General features: G+C 40.0%; 1 protein-coding gene across 2 annotated transcripts; it reads right to left on the reverse strand.

The window, feature by feature from the left end:
• Positions 1 to 14,993: 14,993 nt before the first annotated feature.
• Positions 14,994 to 17,904, reverse strand: LOC135430236 (coiled-coil domain-containing protein 28A). Of its 2 annotated transcripts, none has more exons than XM_064684814.1 (4): positions 17,707 to 17,904; positions 17,410 to 17,635; positions 15,981 to 16,058; positions 14,994 to 15,920 (listed from the first exon to the last, which is right to left on the reverse strand). In XM_064684814.1, exons 1-4 carry the CDS (start codon positions 17,899 to 17,901, stop codon positions 15,700 to 15,702), a joined length of 720 nt encoding a protein of 239 aa, XP_064540884.1. In that variant the 5' UTR covers positions 17,902 to 17,904; the 3' UTR covers positions 14,994 to 15,699. The 2 variants fall into 2 exon arrangements, with proteins under 2 accessions (XP_064540884.1, XP_064540883.1); XM_064684813.1 differs by having other exon boundaries at positions 15,981 to 16,319; positions 17,707 to 17,903.
• Positions 17,905 to 18,011: the final 107 nt, after the last annotated feature.

Consider the following 18,011-nt stretch of genomic DNA (forward strand, 5'->3'; position numbering starts at 1 on the left):
TGCGTGTCGGTGTGTGCAACCTGCCGCCGTCAATCTGGCAAGTTTCGTCTGTGGCACGGCCCGTCGCAAGTTCGATGCCCAAGTGCAGATAATACATTTAAATAGAATGCCACATACAATGTCCAGAGTTCGCTCTTGCCACACATAGGACACACACACACACACACACACACACACACACGCACACACATGCGCATACATATACATTTAAGCTGCCCAGACACAAACCGTTTTCATTTTGATGCGCACCCTGCGAATCCCCTGTCCTAAATATTGAGAGACACAGAGAAAGCGAGTGAGAGAGAGCGAGGGAGATAGAAAGATACGTCGGCTCTATAAATAGTATTGCTTGGGCCCGGCGATCTGTCCCGATGCGGAAGTCTTCCAGACGCTTCACTTTTTGGTCATTTGCCAATCGCACAAATTATTAGCACTAAAATGCGCACAGCAGGCGGGGGAGGTGTACCCCAACTATATATATACACATATATATACGTATTATGTGTGCATATTCCCAGTATGTCTGGAGCGCCAGTCAATTGGAATGCCATCGAAAATTTACTCTATACTACTTTTGTAATTAAGTAAAGAATATTGTTTATGCCCATTTAATTGCCTTTTAAGAATTGAGCCTAAGATTTCAACTCGATTTTCGAAATTCAGTTAAGTAAGGTCAAAGTTAATATGAATATGCCCAAGATTCGTTTATACTAATAACATAATTAACAGCACATCAGTCGGGCAATCAGGCAGTCAATCATTTAGTACGTCAATCAATCAGTCAGCTAATTAATTAATCTGTAACTAATCTGCGAGTCACTTGGTCAGCCCTTCTGTCAAATAGTCGGTTAAACATTTAGTTCGTCAATCAGTCAATAAGTCAACCAGTCACTTGGTCACTAAATCAGTCAATCAGTCGGTCAATCATTTACTTCGTCAATTAATCAGCCAGTCACTTGGCCGCTCAATAAATCAACCATTATGTCACTCAGTCAATCAGTTAGTCGATCAATCAGTCAATCAGTTAGTTTGAAAATAAGTTAATAAAATAATAATAATAAGTCAATAAAATAATCAATCAGTCAATTAATAACTCAGCTAATCAACCAGTCAGTCAGCCATTTGGCCAGTCTATCAGCCAATCAGTCAATCAATCGGTCAGTCAGTCAGTCAGACTTTTGTTCTGTCAATCAATCAACCATTCAGCCAGTCAGTCATATTCTGTCATCAATCAACCATTCAGTCAGTAAGTCAATCAGTGAGTCGATTAGTCAGTCAGTCGGAAAATTAGTCTATAAATTAATCAGTCATTTAATTAGGCACTTATTCATTTGCCCATTCAATCAATCAGTGTGTCAGCTATTTTTTTTAGTCAATCAATCAACCATTCTGTAAGTCAGTCAATCAATCTACTATTCAGTCAGTTAGTCGATCAGTCAGTAAGTCAGTCAGTAACTCAGTCAGTTAATCAGTCAGTCAGTCAATCAGTCAGCCAGCCAATCAGTCAGTAGGCAATAAATTAAGTGAAGTGAACCTGTCATTCATCCAGTCAGTCAATCAGCTAGGCTATCAATCAGTCAGTCAATCAACTAGGCTATCAATCAGTCAGTCAATCAGCTAGGCTATCAATCGGCCACTCAATTAACTAGTCTATCAATCAGTCAGTCAGGTCAAACTCTTAACATAGATATTCAAAATATTTCGATAACTTTCGCAGCAGGTTTTTCTCCTCCTTCAATCAAAAGTATTATTCCAAATTGATATTCAATGAAAATCGTTTCATAATTATCCCAACTTGTTACACAAACCCTGGGCGGAGGGGGAGGGGCGGCTTCATCCTTGGACCGCCTACACAGGAGCTGACAGGATTTTCAAGCAGAAAAGGATCTTCAGGGAAGTGAAACAATAGGGTCCTTTCGTTACACGTAAAAGTAATTAAATTGAATATTGTTTTTGGAAAGGATATTAAGTGCAGATCCTGGTTACCCTAATTGTTACACATTCCCTCTCTGGCAACAATGACTAATTGTACGATTTTTGCCGCCATAAAAGATCTTTTTGACAGTTGCCAGGACTTGGGATCAGCTGGGTGAGTGTGTGTGTTTGTGTGTGTGTGTGTGTGCAGGATATGATCGTACAATGTGCAGCCAGACGAGCCAGAAAGGAAAGAAGAAACCGTGGGAAACGAGCCCAGGAACCAGAACCGAGTGCCTGAAGAACGCACTCAAGCAAGACACAAAGAACAAAAGACCAAAAAAAAAAAAAAGCGAGGAAAAACCGATCAAAAATCAAAGACCTGTGCAACGATCGCCCACAAATCGATCTACAACGCACTCGGCACTCCGGCCGGGGGATTATGGCATCGGGGAATGCGAGTTTCGTGTTCTAATTTAGCGCACCGAAGCAGAACGTAAAGCAACAAACCCAAACACAACAAACTGTTCCAACTTTAGGGGTTGGAAATGTGCCGATGATCGGGATCGGGATCGGGATCGCATCGCCGCAAGTGCCTGCCCCAGAGCAGGTTCCACACCACAGCCATTGTGTTAACTCCGGTGAAAGGTTTCAGATTTCATGCAACGAGTGCATTGTGCAACCGAGATGCGATACGAGGCAGATCGTAGCGAAGTGGCGATCGCTGCGGCGATCCTCGAGGCCAGGATAAACAGAGTGTGCGTCCCCAGTTGCTGCTTTGGCTTCTCTTGCAACGTGTGGAATGTGAAATTTTATCAATTAAATATCGCTGACACACACACACACACACACATAAACACACTCAGATTCGAGTTGTTTATTGTAGATCAGCTTTGTATCCGTAGTTAAAGTCGTTGCCGCCCGAGGTTAAGGCGGAGTTGCAGCTAGAAACCAGTGCTGCCCATTTTTCAGAAACAAGCAGGCTAGCTCTAGCGGGAAAAATGCTATATATCCATTTTTGAAAGATATGCCTTGTGTATTTGAATATACTTTAATATTTTTTAAATATTTTGAAATACTTTTGTGAAAAATTATAAAACGAATAATTTTTGAGTGATTTTTGTGGTTATATTTAAATAATTTATATATATAAATATAGGTGCTATAGCTTTGCTTTAATTGAAAAATAATCAAAATAATATTTAAATAATTTATATTTGGAAATATAGAAATATAGCTTCTATAATTAAATATATATAAAAAAGTTTTTGCGTTGATTGAAAAATAATCGAAAAATCATATTTTTTTAATCTATTTTTTATTTTTATATTTTAATACTTTTTGTAAATTTTACTAAATAAAAAATTTGCGTGTTTTATTTTAAATTTTACTTAAGTTTCTTTAAAATGAATGTATAAATGTTAGCGTAAAAAAAAATTTACATGTATTTGATTATATTTATAAAATTTAAATAAAAATGTATATACAACATTTATACATTAATTTTTAAAGGACCTTGAAAAATTTGATTTAAAATACGACAAATCATTTTTGAGCGATTTTTCAATCAAGCTCTGACTCAGATTCTCATTTGTAAGGAGCGTGAAATAAACTAAGAATATTTATTTAAATATATAAATAAATATTTATATAAATAAAAAAATAAATAAATATAAAAATATATAGACTTGAAGAGTATTATAATGCCTATATATTAAAATATTTATTTATAAAAATATATAATTAAATATATAAATAAATGATTAATATCTAGGAATTATAATACCCTTCAAGTCTTCAAGCCCGAATCAAAAATAGTTGACGGTTCGAACCGGCTTTCTGCATTGAGTTTGGCTTCCTGAAATATGATTTCCACATCCTCGAATTTTCCCCAGATGTTGATTTGGCTTTTATTTTCAACATTTTAATTAAATAATTCAATTCATAACTAACAATTGCCCATTGTACTGAAAATACTGCAAACTTAACGTATTTTCATATACAAAATGTGGGCTACATTTCTTTTAACCATTTCAAAAAATGTAAATGGTTCGGTTCGGACTTTGGTTCAACTATCTTATTGGACAGCTGGTTCGGTTTATGGTTCAATTATTAGTAAAAAAAATTAATTGGAAATTCGAATTCAGTTCAAACCAGGCTCAGTCTCTAAGTAGCTAAATTTGACGGGAAACAAGCCGAACGGGCAACAAGGCTAGAAACACACACACACAGGCTCTCTCACACACACACACACACACACACACACACACACTCATGGAAAATGCTCGCCACATCCGCTCAGCAGAAGGCCGCCTGGCAGCCAGATCTCGATCTCGATCTGAAACTCATCTCGATCTTTGTCTCGGTCTATGCCATTGGCTGCATTTCTTGGAAAACGTTTAAAAGCAGAACAAGCAGCAAGAAGCAGAGGGAGAAGCTGAAGAAGATGACGAGCCTGAAGATTGAAGCGTGGAAATGGGCACAAAACAAGCGACAGAGAGACAGAGAGAGAGAGAGAGAGAGAGAGAGAGAGAGAGGGAGGGAGAGCACTTGAAAATGGAAAATGCTGTGTAATTAATTGCAGCATCAGTCGAGGCATCTAGCCAAGCGGCAGGTTGCCTGGGAACTCTGAAAAGGAAGTTATCCTGGAGCCCGAAAAAAAAATGGAAAAAAATTAAATAATAAAATAACAACCGACTTGGAAGTGACAAAGGAAATGCCTGCGAAACGCACATAAAACTCGACTTTTTATGAGTCAACAATTCGAATCGGTGTCCAATTCTTTGGGAATTCACACAGGCTGGGAAAAAAAACAAAACACTCCGTAGCCCAATTAGATACTCACACATTTTATAGATAGACGATATGTGGAACTGTTATAAAGAAAATGATAGATATTATCCTTTGCTATCTGACTTGATTTTCAGTCATTTTAACAGATCGCAAACAAATTGATTGTGTCTTAAGAAAAGAAAGAACAACAATCTGCATCACGCCGAAGATTTAATACCCTTGTATATGACTCACAGTTAGTTTGAAGCTCGTAATTCTTGTGCTTGGTAAAAATATCTTTAAAAATAGAAATTTATTCCTGTAGGGCCATAAAATAAAATAGAGCTATAAGTAGTTGTCCGATATTGATCAGATTTTTAATACATTAAATGTAGTCTGAATATCTTGGAATCCCATAAGATTGTTCATATGGGAACTAAGTTTTCGATCAATTATTCCTCTGGAAGCTATATAATAATGTGATCCCGAGTTGATCAGATTTAACCTATATATTTAAGGCGCATACTGAAACGAGAGAATTCCGGGCTCTATCAAATTTTCGTGAAAAACATAAAAGATCTAAGTTTTCGACCGATAATTCCTATATGACAAACAGATCCGATTTTGATTAGATTTAAGCCATATGCAGGTAGCATAACGAAACTAAAAAGTTCCGTTTTGGGTCAAAATATCTTGAAAAAGTAAAAAGTATTCATACAATCCTTTGGGAGCTTTATAATTTAATAGTCCGATATTGATCCGATTTTGCCTTTATGTACGGAACATAACAGAGTATACTTAGATATATGATATAAATGTGGATCAGATTTAGCTTACATGTAGGGTGCAGACTGAAATTTTAAACTACCGAGTTCAATCAAAATAACAGGGTTTGGTTAAGATATCTCTTAAGTTGCTCAAACAAGAACCTATTTTTGACGCGACAGTCTATAACGATCAAGAATATATATACTTTACAATATCGGAGAAGTCTCCATCACATTTCATGACAAAATTATAAAACCCTATCGTAAATATTATGAAAATATTACAATTGAAGAAAGTTATGAAAGTTATCTTGAATAATTGTAAACTCTAAGAATTATATTCTTTAAAGATCATTTGATCCCATTCCCAGATATTTTTGAGACTAATCGCTTTTTGTACTCTTCGAAGGCAGATCTTTCAAACCAAAATATAAGAATCGTATTCTCTAAAGATTATTTCCTACACACTTTTGGGACGGATCGCTTTTTGTACTCTTCGATAACAGATCTTGCCAATTTGACCCCAAGCACCTCAAGAGTCTGAACTCTGCTCACACAGATTATGAACTCGATTAGTTTGTTGTGCACAGACAGCCGCCCCTAAAAATGCCATGCCATATTAATGAGGAAGCATTACGATCTTTCGCCTGAGACAGCAAATGCACTCAAACGGATCAGTTACATGCTGAGCTCTTGGCTGGCCACCCGCACACTCTTGGCTATTAACTTTCAAGCAAGTTTCGGTTATAAGAGTTATAAATTGATTGAGGCATATTGCCAACATATATCGCGCTGCTGATTATATAACTTCCTCAACAAACACTCCAGACAGCCTCGACTCAGCCTCGACTCAAGACCCAGTCCCAGACGTTGTTAACTAAAAAGTGTTACAAACACGCTACCGTCTACCGTCTAATGACGAGCCGGCAGCCAAAGTGCCAGAGACGGGCCTTACGATACCCGAAACCCGAAAACCGAGACCGAAGCAACCGAAGCCAAGCGACATCGACACCAGCCCAAACCCCGGCTCCACCAACAGCTCCAGCAGCAGCGACACCCACTGCCTTACATTCATAATCTATTAAAAAAACAATGCCGAGGAGCGACACAGCATCCGGAATTGTAATGCCAAAAACGAGGCGAAAAAAAAACAAGTGACACAACCAGACTGGGAACGACTAGGCAATACCCTATGTATAGATTGTGTAGCACAGACTCGTGATAAGTTTTGGAAGCTGTTTGCCTTCGCACTTTGCGAAATGTGCGAGAACCTAGAAGCCACACTTCTTATTTCCAGCCAACTTGATCTGCGGGATATGCGTCTAAATGAAAGCGGTTGATCGATAATTATCGATAAGTTGAAAAAATAAAAAAAAATGTGTAAACCCGCTCTGACTATACAAGTATATTAGCGTTTAGTCTTTACGTCTTTCTCTCTTATATGTCTTCCCTGAGATTGATCTGCGAGACATGCCTTTAAATGAAAGCTGCTGATCGATAATTATCGATAAGTTGAGAAAATTAATGATATAGATAAATTCGTTCTGGGTATGCAAGTTATTAACGATAAGTTTTCTCGTCTCGAACCTTTTTTATGTCTTCCCTCTAAATGTAAGCTGAGTAGCGATAATTATCGATAAATTGAAAAAATGAATGCTATCGACAAAATTAGATCAATTCATTCGTATATTAACGTTTCGTCTTCATGTCTCATATGTCATATGTGTTCTCTGAGCTTGGATCGACTCGACTGTAGATGCTGCTCAAATAAATACAGGGTATAAAAGGCAAGAAAGCAAGAAAGAAGAGCTGAAGAATTCAGGTTTACAATGCGGTAATGCACACACCGAGCGCAGTGAGCAGGCAGCTTTCAGTAAGTGGTTGCCAACCTGTCGACGCTCGAAGCTGGAACCCAACAGTGGGTCGAACGGTGGCCATAAATGGGTGGGCAGCACAAGAAGCCGATCGAGCTGGAGGAGGAGGAGAAGGTGGAGATGGAGGTGTTGGTGCTACCGGCTACTACTGTGCCAGTGTTCCACATTTCGCATACGGAAATCTGGCGATTGGCGAACGTTTGTGGCATGCCAGGTCTTAGGCCGAGGCTGCGGCTGAGGCTGAGCTTTAACATGACGACAGGTGGGGGTCCGGTTCAGTTTCTCACCAATCGACTGACCTGCTCTCCCGCTCTCGCACTCTCTTTGTATCCACCTTGGCCGGTCTGTTTCCTGCTTTTGCTTCGCATCTTTTGCGGTTCTCGCACAACTTTCACCTTTCACGTAATCTTTGGCCAAGCTACAGTCACAGCCGCAGCCTCCTCCAGGCCAGATCTAGCGACTCGGTCTGAGAGATTCGTTTATTGTTTTGCCATTTGCCATGCCGGAGAGTATGGCTTTATCCAGCTCTGTTTATGGCCAACCATCTAGCGGTACATTGGCCGCAGCCTATTCCAACGGTTGTGATTGAAGCTGGCCAAATGATTGCCGCAAATTACATACCCATATATCCACTTAGCCGGCAGACGAACAACTTGAACTTGCGCGTTTCCTCATACATTTTCTTAAAGACGCACCAAACTTAATCCTAATGCATGTGGGATAGAGAAAATCATAGTGGAGGAGAGGAGTGGAGATTAGCCCTAATTAGAAGTTCTCCCAATAGACAGGTGAAGAAGAATATATAAGAGAGTGAGGGGAAAAGAGAGAACGAGAGAGTGTAAGACAGAGAGGGAGAGAGAGAGAGAGAGAGAAATTGTAAGAGTCAGAGAGAGAGTAAATGAGAATGTAAGAGAGAGAGAGAATGTAAGAGAGAGAGAGAATGTAAGAGAATGTGAGAATGTAAGAGAGAGAGAGGGGGTGTTTAAGAAAGCGAGCGAGAGAGAGAGAGACAGAGTGAGTGAGTGAGAGTAAGAGAAGAGAGAGAGAGAGTAAGAGAGTGAGGGAGTAAGAGAGAAAGAGAGAGAGGGAGAAGGAGTAAGAGAGAAAGAGAGTGAGTAAAAGAAAGTAAGAGAGAGAGATAGAGACTAAGAGAGAGAGAGAGAGAGAGAGAGAGAGGAAGCAAGTGAGAGGGAGAGAGAAAGTAAGAGAGAGAGAGAGAAAGTACGTGAGAGGGAGAGAGAAAATAAGAGAGTGTCAAAAGAGAGAGAGAATGAAAGAGAGTGCAAGAGAGAGAAAGACAGTTGTAAAATAGAGAGGGCGCGAATGAGACTGAGAGAAGAAAAGAGTAAGAGTTATCGATAGAGAGTATAAGAGAGAGAGAGTTATATTGTTTAGGAAAAAAAAGAAAGAGATAAATAAAGTGAGAGGGAGTGAAATATTGTATAGGAGAGAAAGAAAGGAAGAGCGAAAGAGAGTATATAGGGAAAGAGAAATATGGTATTAGAGAAATGGAGAGGGGGAGCGAAGGAAATTATAAGAGAGACTGCGAAATATAGTAAAATAGAGAGTGGGAAGAGAGCAAGGGAAAGAGTGAACGTTAGATAATATAAGAGGGAGGGAGAGAGAGCAATAGTTAGCGCAAAAAAGAGAGTATACGAGAGATAGAGATAAACAGAGCGGCAGGGAGTATAAGAGAGATGGAGCGGAATATAGTATAAGAGACTGAGGGAGGGAGAGTTAAAAGAGAAGCGAAATATAGTATAAAAGTGAGAGAAAGTGAGGGACAGCGAAAGACAAATTAAAAGAGAGAGAGAAAGTGAAGGAGAGTCTACTAAAGAAAGAGACTGTAAAAGACAGAGAGACAGACAAATGAAAAGAGAGACTGAAAAGGCAAGAGCGGGTTTTTAGAAAGAGAGAGATAGAATGTCAGGGATCGAGGGTAAATATAAAAATGAAAGAGAGTGTGAGATAAAAAGAAACAAGAGAAAAAATGAGAGAGTGAAAAAGTTGAAGGCAGAGAGCGAGAGGGTTTGAAAACTGGGTGAGAGATTATTCTCTGATTAAGTGATTAGGTAAGAAGAAGTAATTGAGTAAGAAAAACAAGTAAGAGAGCTTAAAAGAGGGAGAGAGAGAGATAATAAGAACGATATTGTACGGGTGAGAGAGATAAAATAGGCGAGAGAATGAGCAAAAGAGGCAAAAAAGTAAGAGGAGATAACATCGGCTAGAAGAATGGTAAATAAATTGAACGTTGGAGAGAAAAAAGAGAGCGAGAGAGAGATACCAAGAGAGAGAGAGAGCGAGATACCAAGAGAGAGAGAGAGAGAGAGAGAGAAAGTAGAGAGAAGGGAGAGCGAGAGTGAGTACGAATGCCACAAAAAGAGAGGAAGCTATAACTGACAAACATTGGCCAGTTCGTGTATGCTGAATTACTAATTTAAAAATAACGTACGCCCTTCTCTGCGCTTCTCAAGAATTCATGTAGGGTCTGCCAATTTGCCTGTAATTTCAGTGCATTTTTTTTTGTGATGTGTTTAACAGTGGCTGCAAACTAAAAATGTAAAGTGAATTAATGTTGTTATGGTAACTTTTTGAACTTAACAGCCGCCCTCCTCTGCGCTTCTCAAAAATTCATGTAGGGTCTGCCTATTTGGATGTAATTTCAGTGCATTATTTTTTCTGTGATGTGTTTAATAGTAGCTGGAAATTGATAATGTGATGTTAAATGAAAAAGTTGAAGAAACTTTTTAAACTAAACGGCCGCCCTCCTCTGCGATTCTCATAAATTCAGGTAGGCCTGCACATTTTAATGTAATTTCAGTCATTTTTTCTGTAATGTAATTAACAGTGGGTAGATGTTGATAATGTGGTGTTCAATGAATATATTGAAGTAACTATTTAAGCTTAACGGCCGCCTTTCTCTGTGATTCTCAAATTTTAATGCTTTTTTTTAAACTAAATTATTTGAATAACATTATAAATAACTGATAGAAACTCTTCCCTTCCCTTGATAAAGACCACAAATTAATCTACCTCTAACATATGTATGTCTCTCTATAGGAAGATATCATTAAATTTTTCAGCCAACTAGGTTAACGTTACCAAAGCTCAAATGAAAATGATTAAATGATTTCAATAGGGCTTTAACCGCCTTTTAGCTAAGCTAACACATAAATATGCTCCCCAACGGCCGCCCATCAATTCCCAAGCCTTCCTTTTGCGGAAATGTAACCAGCATCGCATCGGGAATCGGCCCATTCCATTGATATCGAAAACTTTGCTCATATCGCAGCTGCAGAAAATGGTTTTTGCTCGAAAGATGCGGAAATAGTGTATGGCATGGATATGGGGCGGGGCTGTGGGGCAGCTGAAAATTAACTTTGCATGGAATTTAATTTACGTCCACGACGATGATTTCCTGCCAAAGCAGCCGGAGCCGGAGCCGGAGCTGAAGCAGAAGCTGCTTCCGTCATTTCCTTGATGCAAAGGTTTTGTGTCCCGAATGCCTTCGAGCCGTTGGCAGTGGCTGGCATCATCGAACGCCGGCAGCTAAGATAGAGCCCACCTCGCCCACGATACGCATCCTGCAGGATGTAAAGACGTCACAGTCAGAGAGAGGCACAGTTATACACAGTAGAGCCAGCAGCCTTCTGCGTTGTGTACATTTCAACGTCGGTTGTTTACCCACTTTAATCAGCCCACACGGCGCTGCGGCGTCCGAGTGAATGTTTATGCTGGGCAAATGCCAGCAGGAGCAGGAGCCACAGTCACAAGCGTCCTGCCAGCCAGCCCGCCTGCCTGCCAGCCAGCCAGCCAGCCTGCCGCTTCCTTGCAAATGCTGCAGCTTCCGTTTCCGGGATATAATGTTCATATTTTCGAGGACATTTACAGGAAATAAAGTACGTCGCCCTCGCCTCGTCGACAACGTTTTGTGTTTGCGCGCCGTCTATGGGGTATATCACATGGCTCAGGACTTAACCCGCACCACCCCTCCCTACAAAAAAAAAGGAGAAGGAAAACCCACCCAATGCCCAACACTTCCTCTTTGGGCGCAGAGCAGTCACAACTTTGTGCCGTGTGCACATTTATGCCAGCCCAGTCGCAGCCCGATTGTCAGTCAGCAGTAGTTACCTCACGCCTCCAACGCCCACGCCCCCTCCTGCCTACACTCGCAGATTTTCCGTGCTTCCGCAGTGGCAGCAACAGCAGCAGCAGCAGGATGCCCGACTGCAGAGTACGTTTTGAATTTTGTCGCACTTCCTGTTACGGTCGCAGTGGGTGGACGAGGGGCTGGTGGGCGGTTGCGCCCAAAGTTGTGCTCTTGAGCTCAGCACACTGAACTAGTTCCGTGGCGCATTTTGTATCGAACGAGAGTCCCCTTTTCGCTACGCTTCACAGACGATTCGTGCCTTAATACAGTTGTCATTTTTTTTAAGAGAAAATTAATAAGCCAACCTCAAGTTAGTTAATTCACATATGAACTGCACTTTGAGTTATTTGTTTATAGTCTAAATAAGCACAGACTCTCGAATCAAAGCAAATCAAATTAAACAGCAGCAAAACAGGCAATTCAACGTTGGTGGGACTCACGAACGAAGCGAGGCGACTCAAATGAACAATCGAAATGAACTAGATGAACGATATTGTAGAATGTAGATCACAGTCAGTTCCGCATTTAGTTCAAACGAACCCGCTGTGAACGATTTGGTGCAATAAATGAACAACTGAAATGAACTAAATGAACGATATTGTAGACTGTAGATCACAGTCAGTTCCGCGCTAAGTTCAAAGGAATCCACCGTGAACGATTTGGTGCAACTCTGGAATGCGAACTTGTGGCGGGCCTTGCCATTTTATGTGGGCCGTTGTCCTGGCCCCAGCGCGAGCCGCGTGCTCTTCCGCTTTTGCTCTGTCATCAGCAACGTAATTTCCGCTCTGCCAGGCCCGGGTGTGCTTTGTGTCTGCGCGTGGGTGGGCCAAAAAAAGGAAAGGAAAGAAAAGAAAAGAAAAAGGAAAATGCGACACAAAAAAGGATTAAGGGTTGGAGAAAACAAAAACTGCAGCGATTGACCTGCAGCCGGAGTTCATAAACATCAAGTGGCCGGCATATCAAATGGCCAATGGTTCGGGCAACAAGTGATCCGCTCCCAGTTGGAGACAGGTATCAAAAACAACAACAAGAATAACAACGACAACGACAACTTGGCAGTTCATCAAATTCTCATGTGACCAAAGCCCAAAAGGTTCAATTCGTTCGTTTCATACGAAATTTGATATGCGGGTCACATATTAATGACTTCTTTCATTTTACATAACACTCGATTCGATGAACTGGCGACAGCGACCCGCCCCCCCCCCCTCCCTCCCACCTGCCACCTGCCCCCCCGACTCCAACTGCAACTGCAACCAGAGCTGTTGCACCCAGCACTTGTTGGATTCTAGGGCTTGGCCGTTGCCGCCTCGGAAATTCCCATTCCCGATCGTGGCGACCCTTTTTGACAGTACCCAGTAACCAGGCGCGTGATGGAACGCCGGACAATGGAAGTGCCACTGGCGTGTGTGTGTGCCCCGCCTGGTTAGTGGCAACAGGTAGCGAGTGCATTTGTATGCAGCATGGCGGATGCGCCGGCCAAAGCGTTTATTTCTTCATTTGACGCAAATGATGTTCGACACAAGCCTGGAATGCACTAAACCGCTAACTAAGCACAACCCGACGACCGAATCCACCAATCCCCCAATCCCAAAAACCCCAAACCCGAAGCCGAGAGCTGATGTCGAAACTGAAACCGAAGCTAAGCCAGAACCAGAGTTTTCTGACCGCAGCACGCAAAGGGAAAGGCAATCGACGCCGACAACAAAAACAACAACAACAACAACAACATGTTTACAGATGCACTGTAAGAAAAAATGTTGATCAAAACTTATTGCGAATATTTTGAGTGCAAGAACAAATTTAGAGAGCACATAATGAGTTCTAATTGTGTCCTCTTTAAATAACAAACTATTTAAATGCACAAAATATTATAAAAATAATTGTTTAAAATGTTAAAAATCGAATATTGTTCGTTGTTATTTTGATTATTTATTTTTATTTAATTTTGGCATGCTTTCTACTTTTACAGAAAAACAAATTCTGAAAGCCAACTTTAAACGAATAATATTTATATTAATATTTTTATGATTTCAATTGGAGGTTTTTAAAAACAAACCGACAAAAATAAGAAAAATCGTTATTAAAAAATTCGAATATTCTAAACAATTTTTTTTACTAAAAGTTTCAAATAAAATAAATATAATAATTAGTTAAATATCAATTAAAATCAAGCCAAAAAAGATTTAATATATATTATAATTATTGCCTGTTCTTTTCTTCTCTTTCAGAGTTTTCGGAACTTCCGCTAGCTACTCCTCGACGACATCAAATCTCAAACCCGGCAGCTGAGCTCAGGTAAGTAATATGTTAATATTTATAATAAATTTCTAGCCCTAAGAATATATCAATTTGTCAGTGTCCAATGTTCTGTTGTTTTTGAGAAAAGTGGTATTGAATGCGAAAAGAAAACTATATATTTCTATACAAAATGGTGACAAAAAATTTCTCTCGGTGCATGATTCTTGTTATTTGAAACCCGGATTTAAACAGAACATGAAAAAGAAAGAAGAACGAGCCACAAATTACTTTTACCGATCACAAACACACAACAACAACAACAAGAACCAGGCGAGGAATAAGAACATGAAGACGCGGAGAATGACGACGACGACGACGACGACGACGATGATGACAAGTCCAAGTGAAGTGGACACCAGCTGAATGCAAATGCATAAATTAAGCGGCAGGCAAACAAATTTCCTATGTACAAATGCACTTGTCCAAAGGTTGGGCACAGTATCAACCGATATCAATATGCCATGCCCACGCATCCATCCGCGGCCCAAACAAATTGTGCATGCAAAACCGAATTCTCATGTGCGAGGGCGAGGGCGACAAGAAAATGGGCATTATTATTATTATGGTATTATTTGTTTCTTGAAAGGCCGCCAAGCCGGATGAACTTATTGTTTATGACAATTTTGTTGATGTTATGCGGAATTCCGAAAGCAACAGGCACCAATTCGTTGACAGCCCATAAAGTAACATGTTAAAAGGATTTTTAAGGATGATTTTTTTCTCACTGCAAGCAAGAAATATTTGCCATTGTTGCAACTGAGGACTTGAACCTTTCAACTGATTTTTCACTGGTTCAAAAGTCTTATCTAAAACACTTCAATTGAAAATGCAATAAATTGATCGGTTTTTTCGTCTATCTTTAATAGAAAAGAAGCATGTCAAAATTTTTCGAACCTTCAACCTGATTTTTCACTGGTTCAAACCTCAAGTTAAATCTTAAACACTTTAATCGAACCCTTAACCTAATTTTTCGCAGGTTCAAACCTCAAACTTTATCTTAAACACTTCAATCGAAAATTCAATAAATTAAATCTGTTTTTTTTTCGCATAATTTTAATAAAAAAGAAGCATTACAAAATTCTTGGTTCTCCTGGAATTTACATAGTTTCAAGTTGAATAAATAATGTCACAAGCTATACAATTTTTTTTTACCTTTAGAATAACATTCAATTGAAATGATAAAATATTGCTTACAAATATCCGAAGTTTCTATTCTAAGCGACAATATTGTTTGATAAAGAAGGGTTTAAGGGTTTCAAAAACTCTGATGGTTCATGCTTTGCTGTCATTGTTCTAGAATTGGTTCCGTACCAGTTCAAAACCCAACCGGTTCATGGCGGGAAATTCAAACACTTTATTCACAATGAGCCATTTATATTGTTGGGACTTTGCAGTCTTTACTTTAACCTATCAAAAGAAATTAACTACTTAAATAACAAATTGCGTTTCATTTCAGTTATAAAAAAGGGATAGCTTTTAATGTTTTTTTTTTTTTTGTTTATATTGCAAATAACTATAACAAAACAATAATTAATTGAACAGATTTCAGTAAAATCGAAGCTTGTCAGTGGAAAAAAAAAGCTGTTGTAGTGCATCCGTGTGTTGGCACCGTCAAAGAGTAAACTATTCAACTACACTATGCTACATGTAAAATATATATGTGTGTATATATATATAAGCAATGTGCACTTAAATTGTCTAGCAAAAATCGTAACACTAAAATAATTCACAATCACTGCTTAACTAGTTGATGTAGAAATTGGAAGCTTATCAAAAATCTTACAAATTAAACGTAAAACTTATGTACAGAAGTGCTGGGCCACAGCAGCTGGTTAATCGTATATTGCCCAGTGCCGGATCAGAGCAGCAGCAGCAGTCGATCGTACAGTGTGGATGCTGGATGCTGCAGTTTGGCCAAATCTCAGAGGCCCGTGTGGCTCGTCTGCAGCTGTTCAATGGAGATGGACAGCTGTTCGAGGCGCTGCATTAGCTGCAGCATATTCTCCTGCGCTCGACTCGTGTTGAACTCGTTGCCATGCTCCAAAGAATCCTCCTCGGCGGCGGCCAGCTCAAAATGCAATTTAGCTAAACTCTCCTGCTGTTCGCGTATCTTGGTCATCTGGTCCATGGTGCAGCCAGAGCCTGTACAATGGAATTCATTTGAGGTTAAATGACATTTAAAAGCATATTCAAAATGCATACCAAATGCCTTCAGTTTGCCGGAATGAAAGTCATCGAGTAGTCCAAGCAGAGCACGCTCCATATGCTTCACATCGGGCACTTCGGAGACAAAGGAATGATGTTTAATCGGACGATCGTCGAATTTGTCGCTGTGAACGCTCGCGTTTGCCATTGGGATTGGCATCTGCAGCGGCGGCGGCTTTGTATTTGTGTTGTTGTTTGATTTTGTGCTATCATTGTTGTTGTTGTTGTTGGGGGTGGTGTTGTTGGTATCTGGGGTTAGCCACTCGCTGCTTACAAGGGTTATGCTGTTCAAGCTGTGCTCGCTGCTGTGCGTTGGCTCCAGCTGACGGTTGCCATCTGCATTTGCCATGGCATCAACAAAATCATAAAAACCATGAAAATAAATTCAAAAATAAAACAAAAACAAAAAATGTCACAAAATCATAAACATAGGAGGGGATATAGAAATCAAAAGCAACCTATGAAAATTAAACTTAATAAATGGGAGTTTTTAAATAAACCTCAAAGTAGCTAACAATTAAATTCTCTTTAAGTTGTCCATATACGTTGTGAGCCTTTTGCTTGCCATATCAGTAAAGCATATTATTGTCCAAAATCAGACTAAAGCTATACAACTTATTCAGTCCTAAAATAATTAGGCTTGTCTTTCCTGCTCCTTAAAACTACATTAAACTTTTAGATTTAAATTGTTTATGAAAATTACTATAAAAACTTTTAGGCACTTAATAAATTACTTCTATATTTGACTTCCTGTCAATTTGATAATTCTAATATTTAACACTCCTACAGCAAACAATTTAAACCTCGTGCCACAAAACCTTTAAGTTAGCAAGGCTGTTGGTCAACCAAGCACCAATAAATATGTATGCCCAGGCGTTGCAGGTATTCAATACCTATATTTAAAGCCATACATATTATAATTGGCGATTGGCTGCACATGCCACACATGAATGCTCCTCTATCAGCTCTTGCATATTCTAATTATACTCTAACGCTTCTATCTTCTAAAATGACACCACTTAAAGTCAATTCGAACGAACAGAAAGCCAATAATTATGATGACAATATACTCAAAAAACATGTAGCACACAAATCTAATTATAAAGTTGCAACTGGCGCTGCGCAACACAAAAGGCCAAGTGACAGCGTACAAATTCCACGGACATGTTGCCTGCCGCCCCAAAAGGGGAGCCGCCAGTTAACAGCTTTACCGGGTGTGTGTGCGAGTGTGTGTGTGTGTGCGTGTGTGTGAAAGTAAAATATATTGAACATATGGTTTGGAGTGCGTCATAACCAGATTGGCTTATCAAGGCCGCCGCTAAACAGAATTAACACGGAACTGCGCTCCTTGAAACTCGTGCGTCCACAGCGACTGGAAGAGTATGGGAGAAATCTAAAGCAAGTAATTGGCCAGTGTCCGGTTTACCTTTAAGCAATTTGCGTGGTCGTGTTTTGAATTCGAAGCGCTCTTCGCCAGCCGGATTGGTGCTCGGAGCGTGCGGGCGTGGCCGGCGCTCATTGACGTACTGCACCGTGGTTTTGGCGGAAGGCGGTTGCTGTTGTCCCTGGCCCTTCTCTGATATGGTGCGCTCAATTGAGCAGGAGGCAGAGTTGCGGCTACGCGTTGTTTCGCCGCTGGAAATGCCTTTGATCTAAGTGATCAGCAAATCATAATTGAAAAGGGGGTGGGTGGAAATTGTATACTTTGGGGCGTGTACTTTACATTGATCTTTGGCACGGCAACGGGCGTGGCAGGTGTTTGTGCTGATTTTCCTTCTTCCTCGGTTTCCACATCGTTTGGCACCAACTTTTGGCGCTCCACAACTTCATCGTTCGGCTCCATTTGCAAATTATTTATATTTTCAAAACTGTTTTCCCAGCACAAAAAAGATTCTTGGCTTTGTGTGCGTTTAACCATTCACAGTTTGCGTGCACAAGCAATCAGCTGTTAACAATTTAGAGTGACCACATGGTTAAAGAACTTTACCAACACTAGACTCAGTTCGCACAGGGCGTTAGCTACAACTA

This window comes from Drosophila montana, unplaced genomic scaffold (assembly GCF_035044405.1).
Source record: "Drosophila montana isolate Dmon_TW-CO22-7 unplaced genomic scaffold, ASM3504440v1 contig_2_1, whole genome shotgun sequence".
Lineage (NCBI taxonomy): Eukaryota > Metazoa > Arthropoda > Insecta > Diptera > Drosophilidae > Drosophila > Drosophila montana.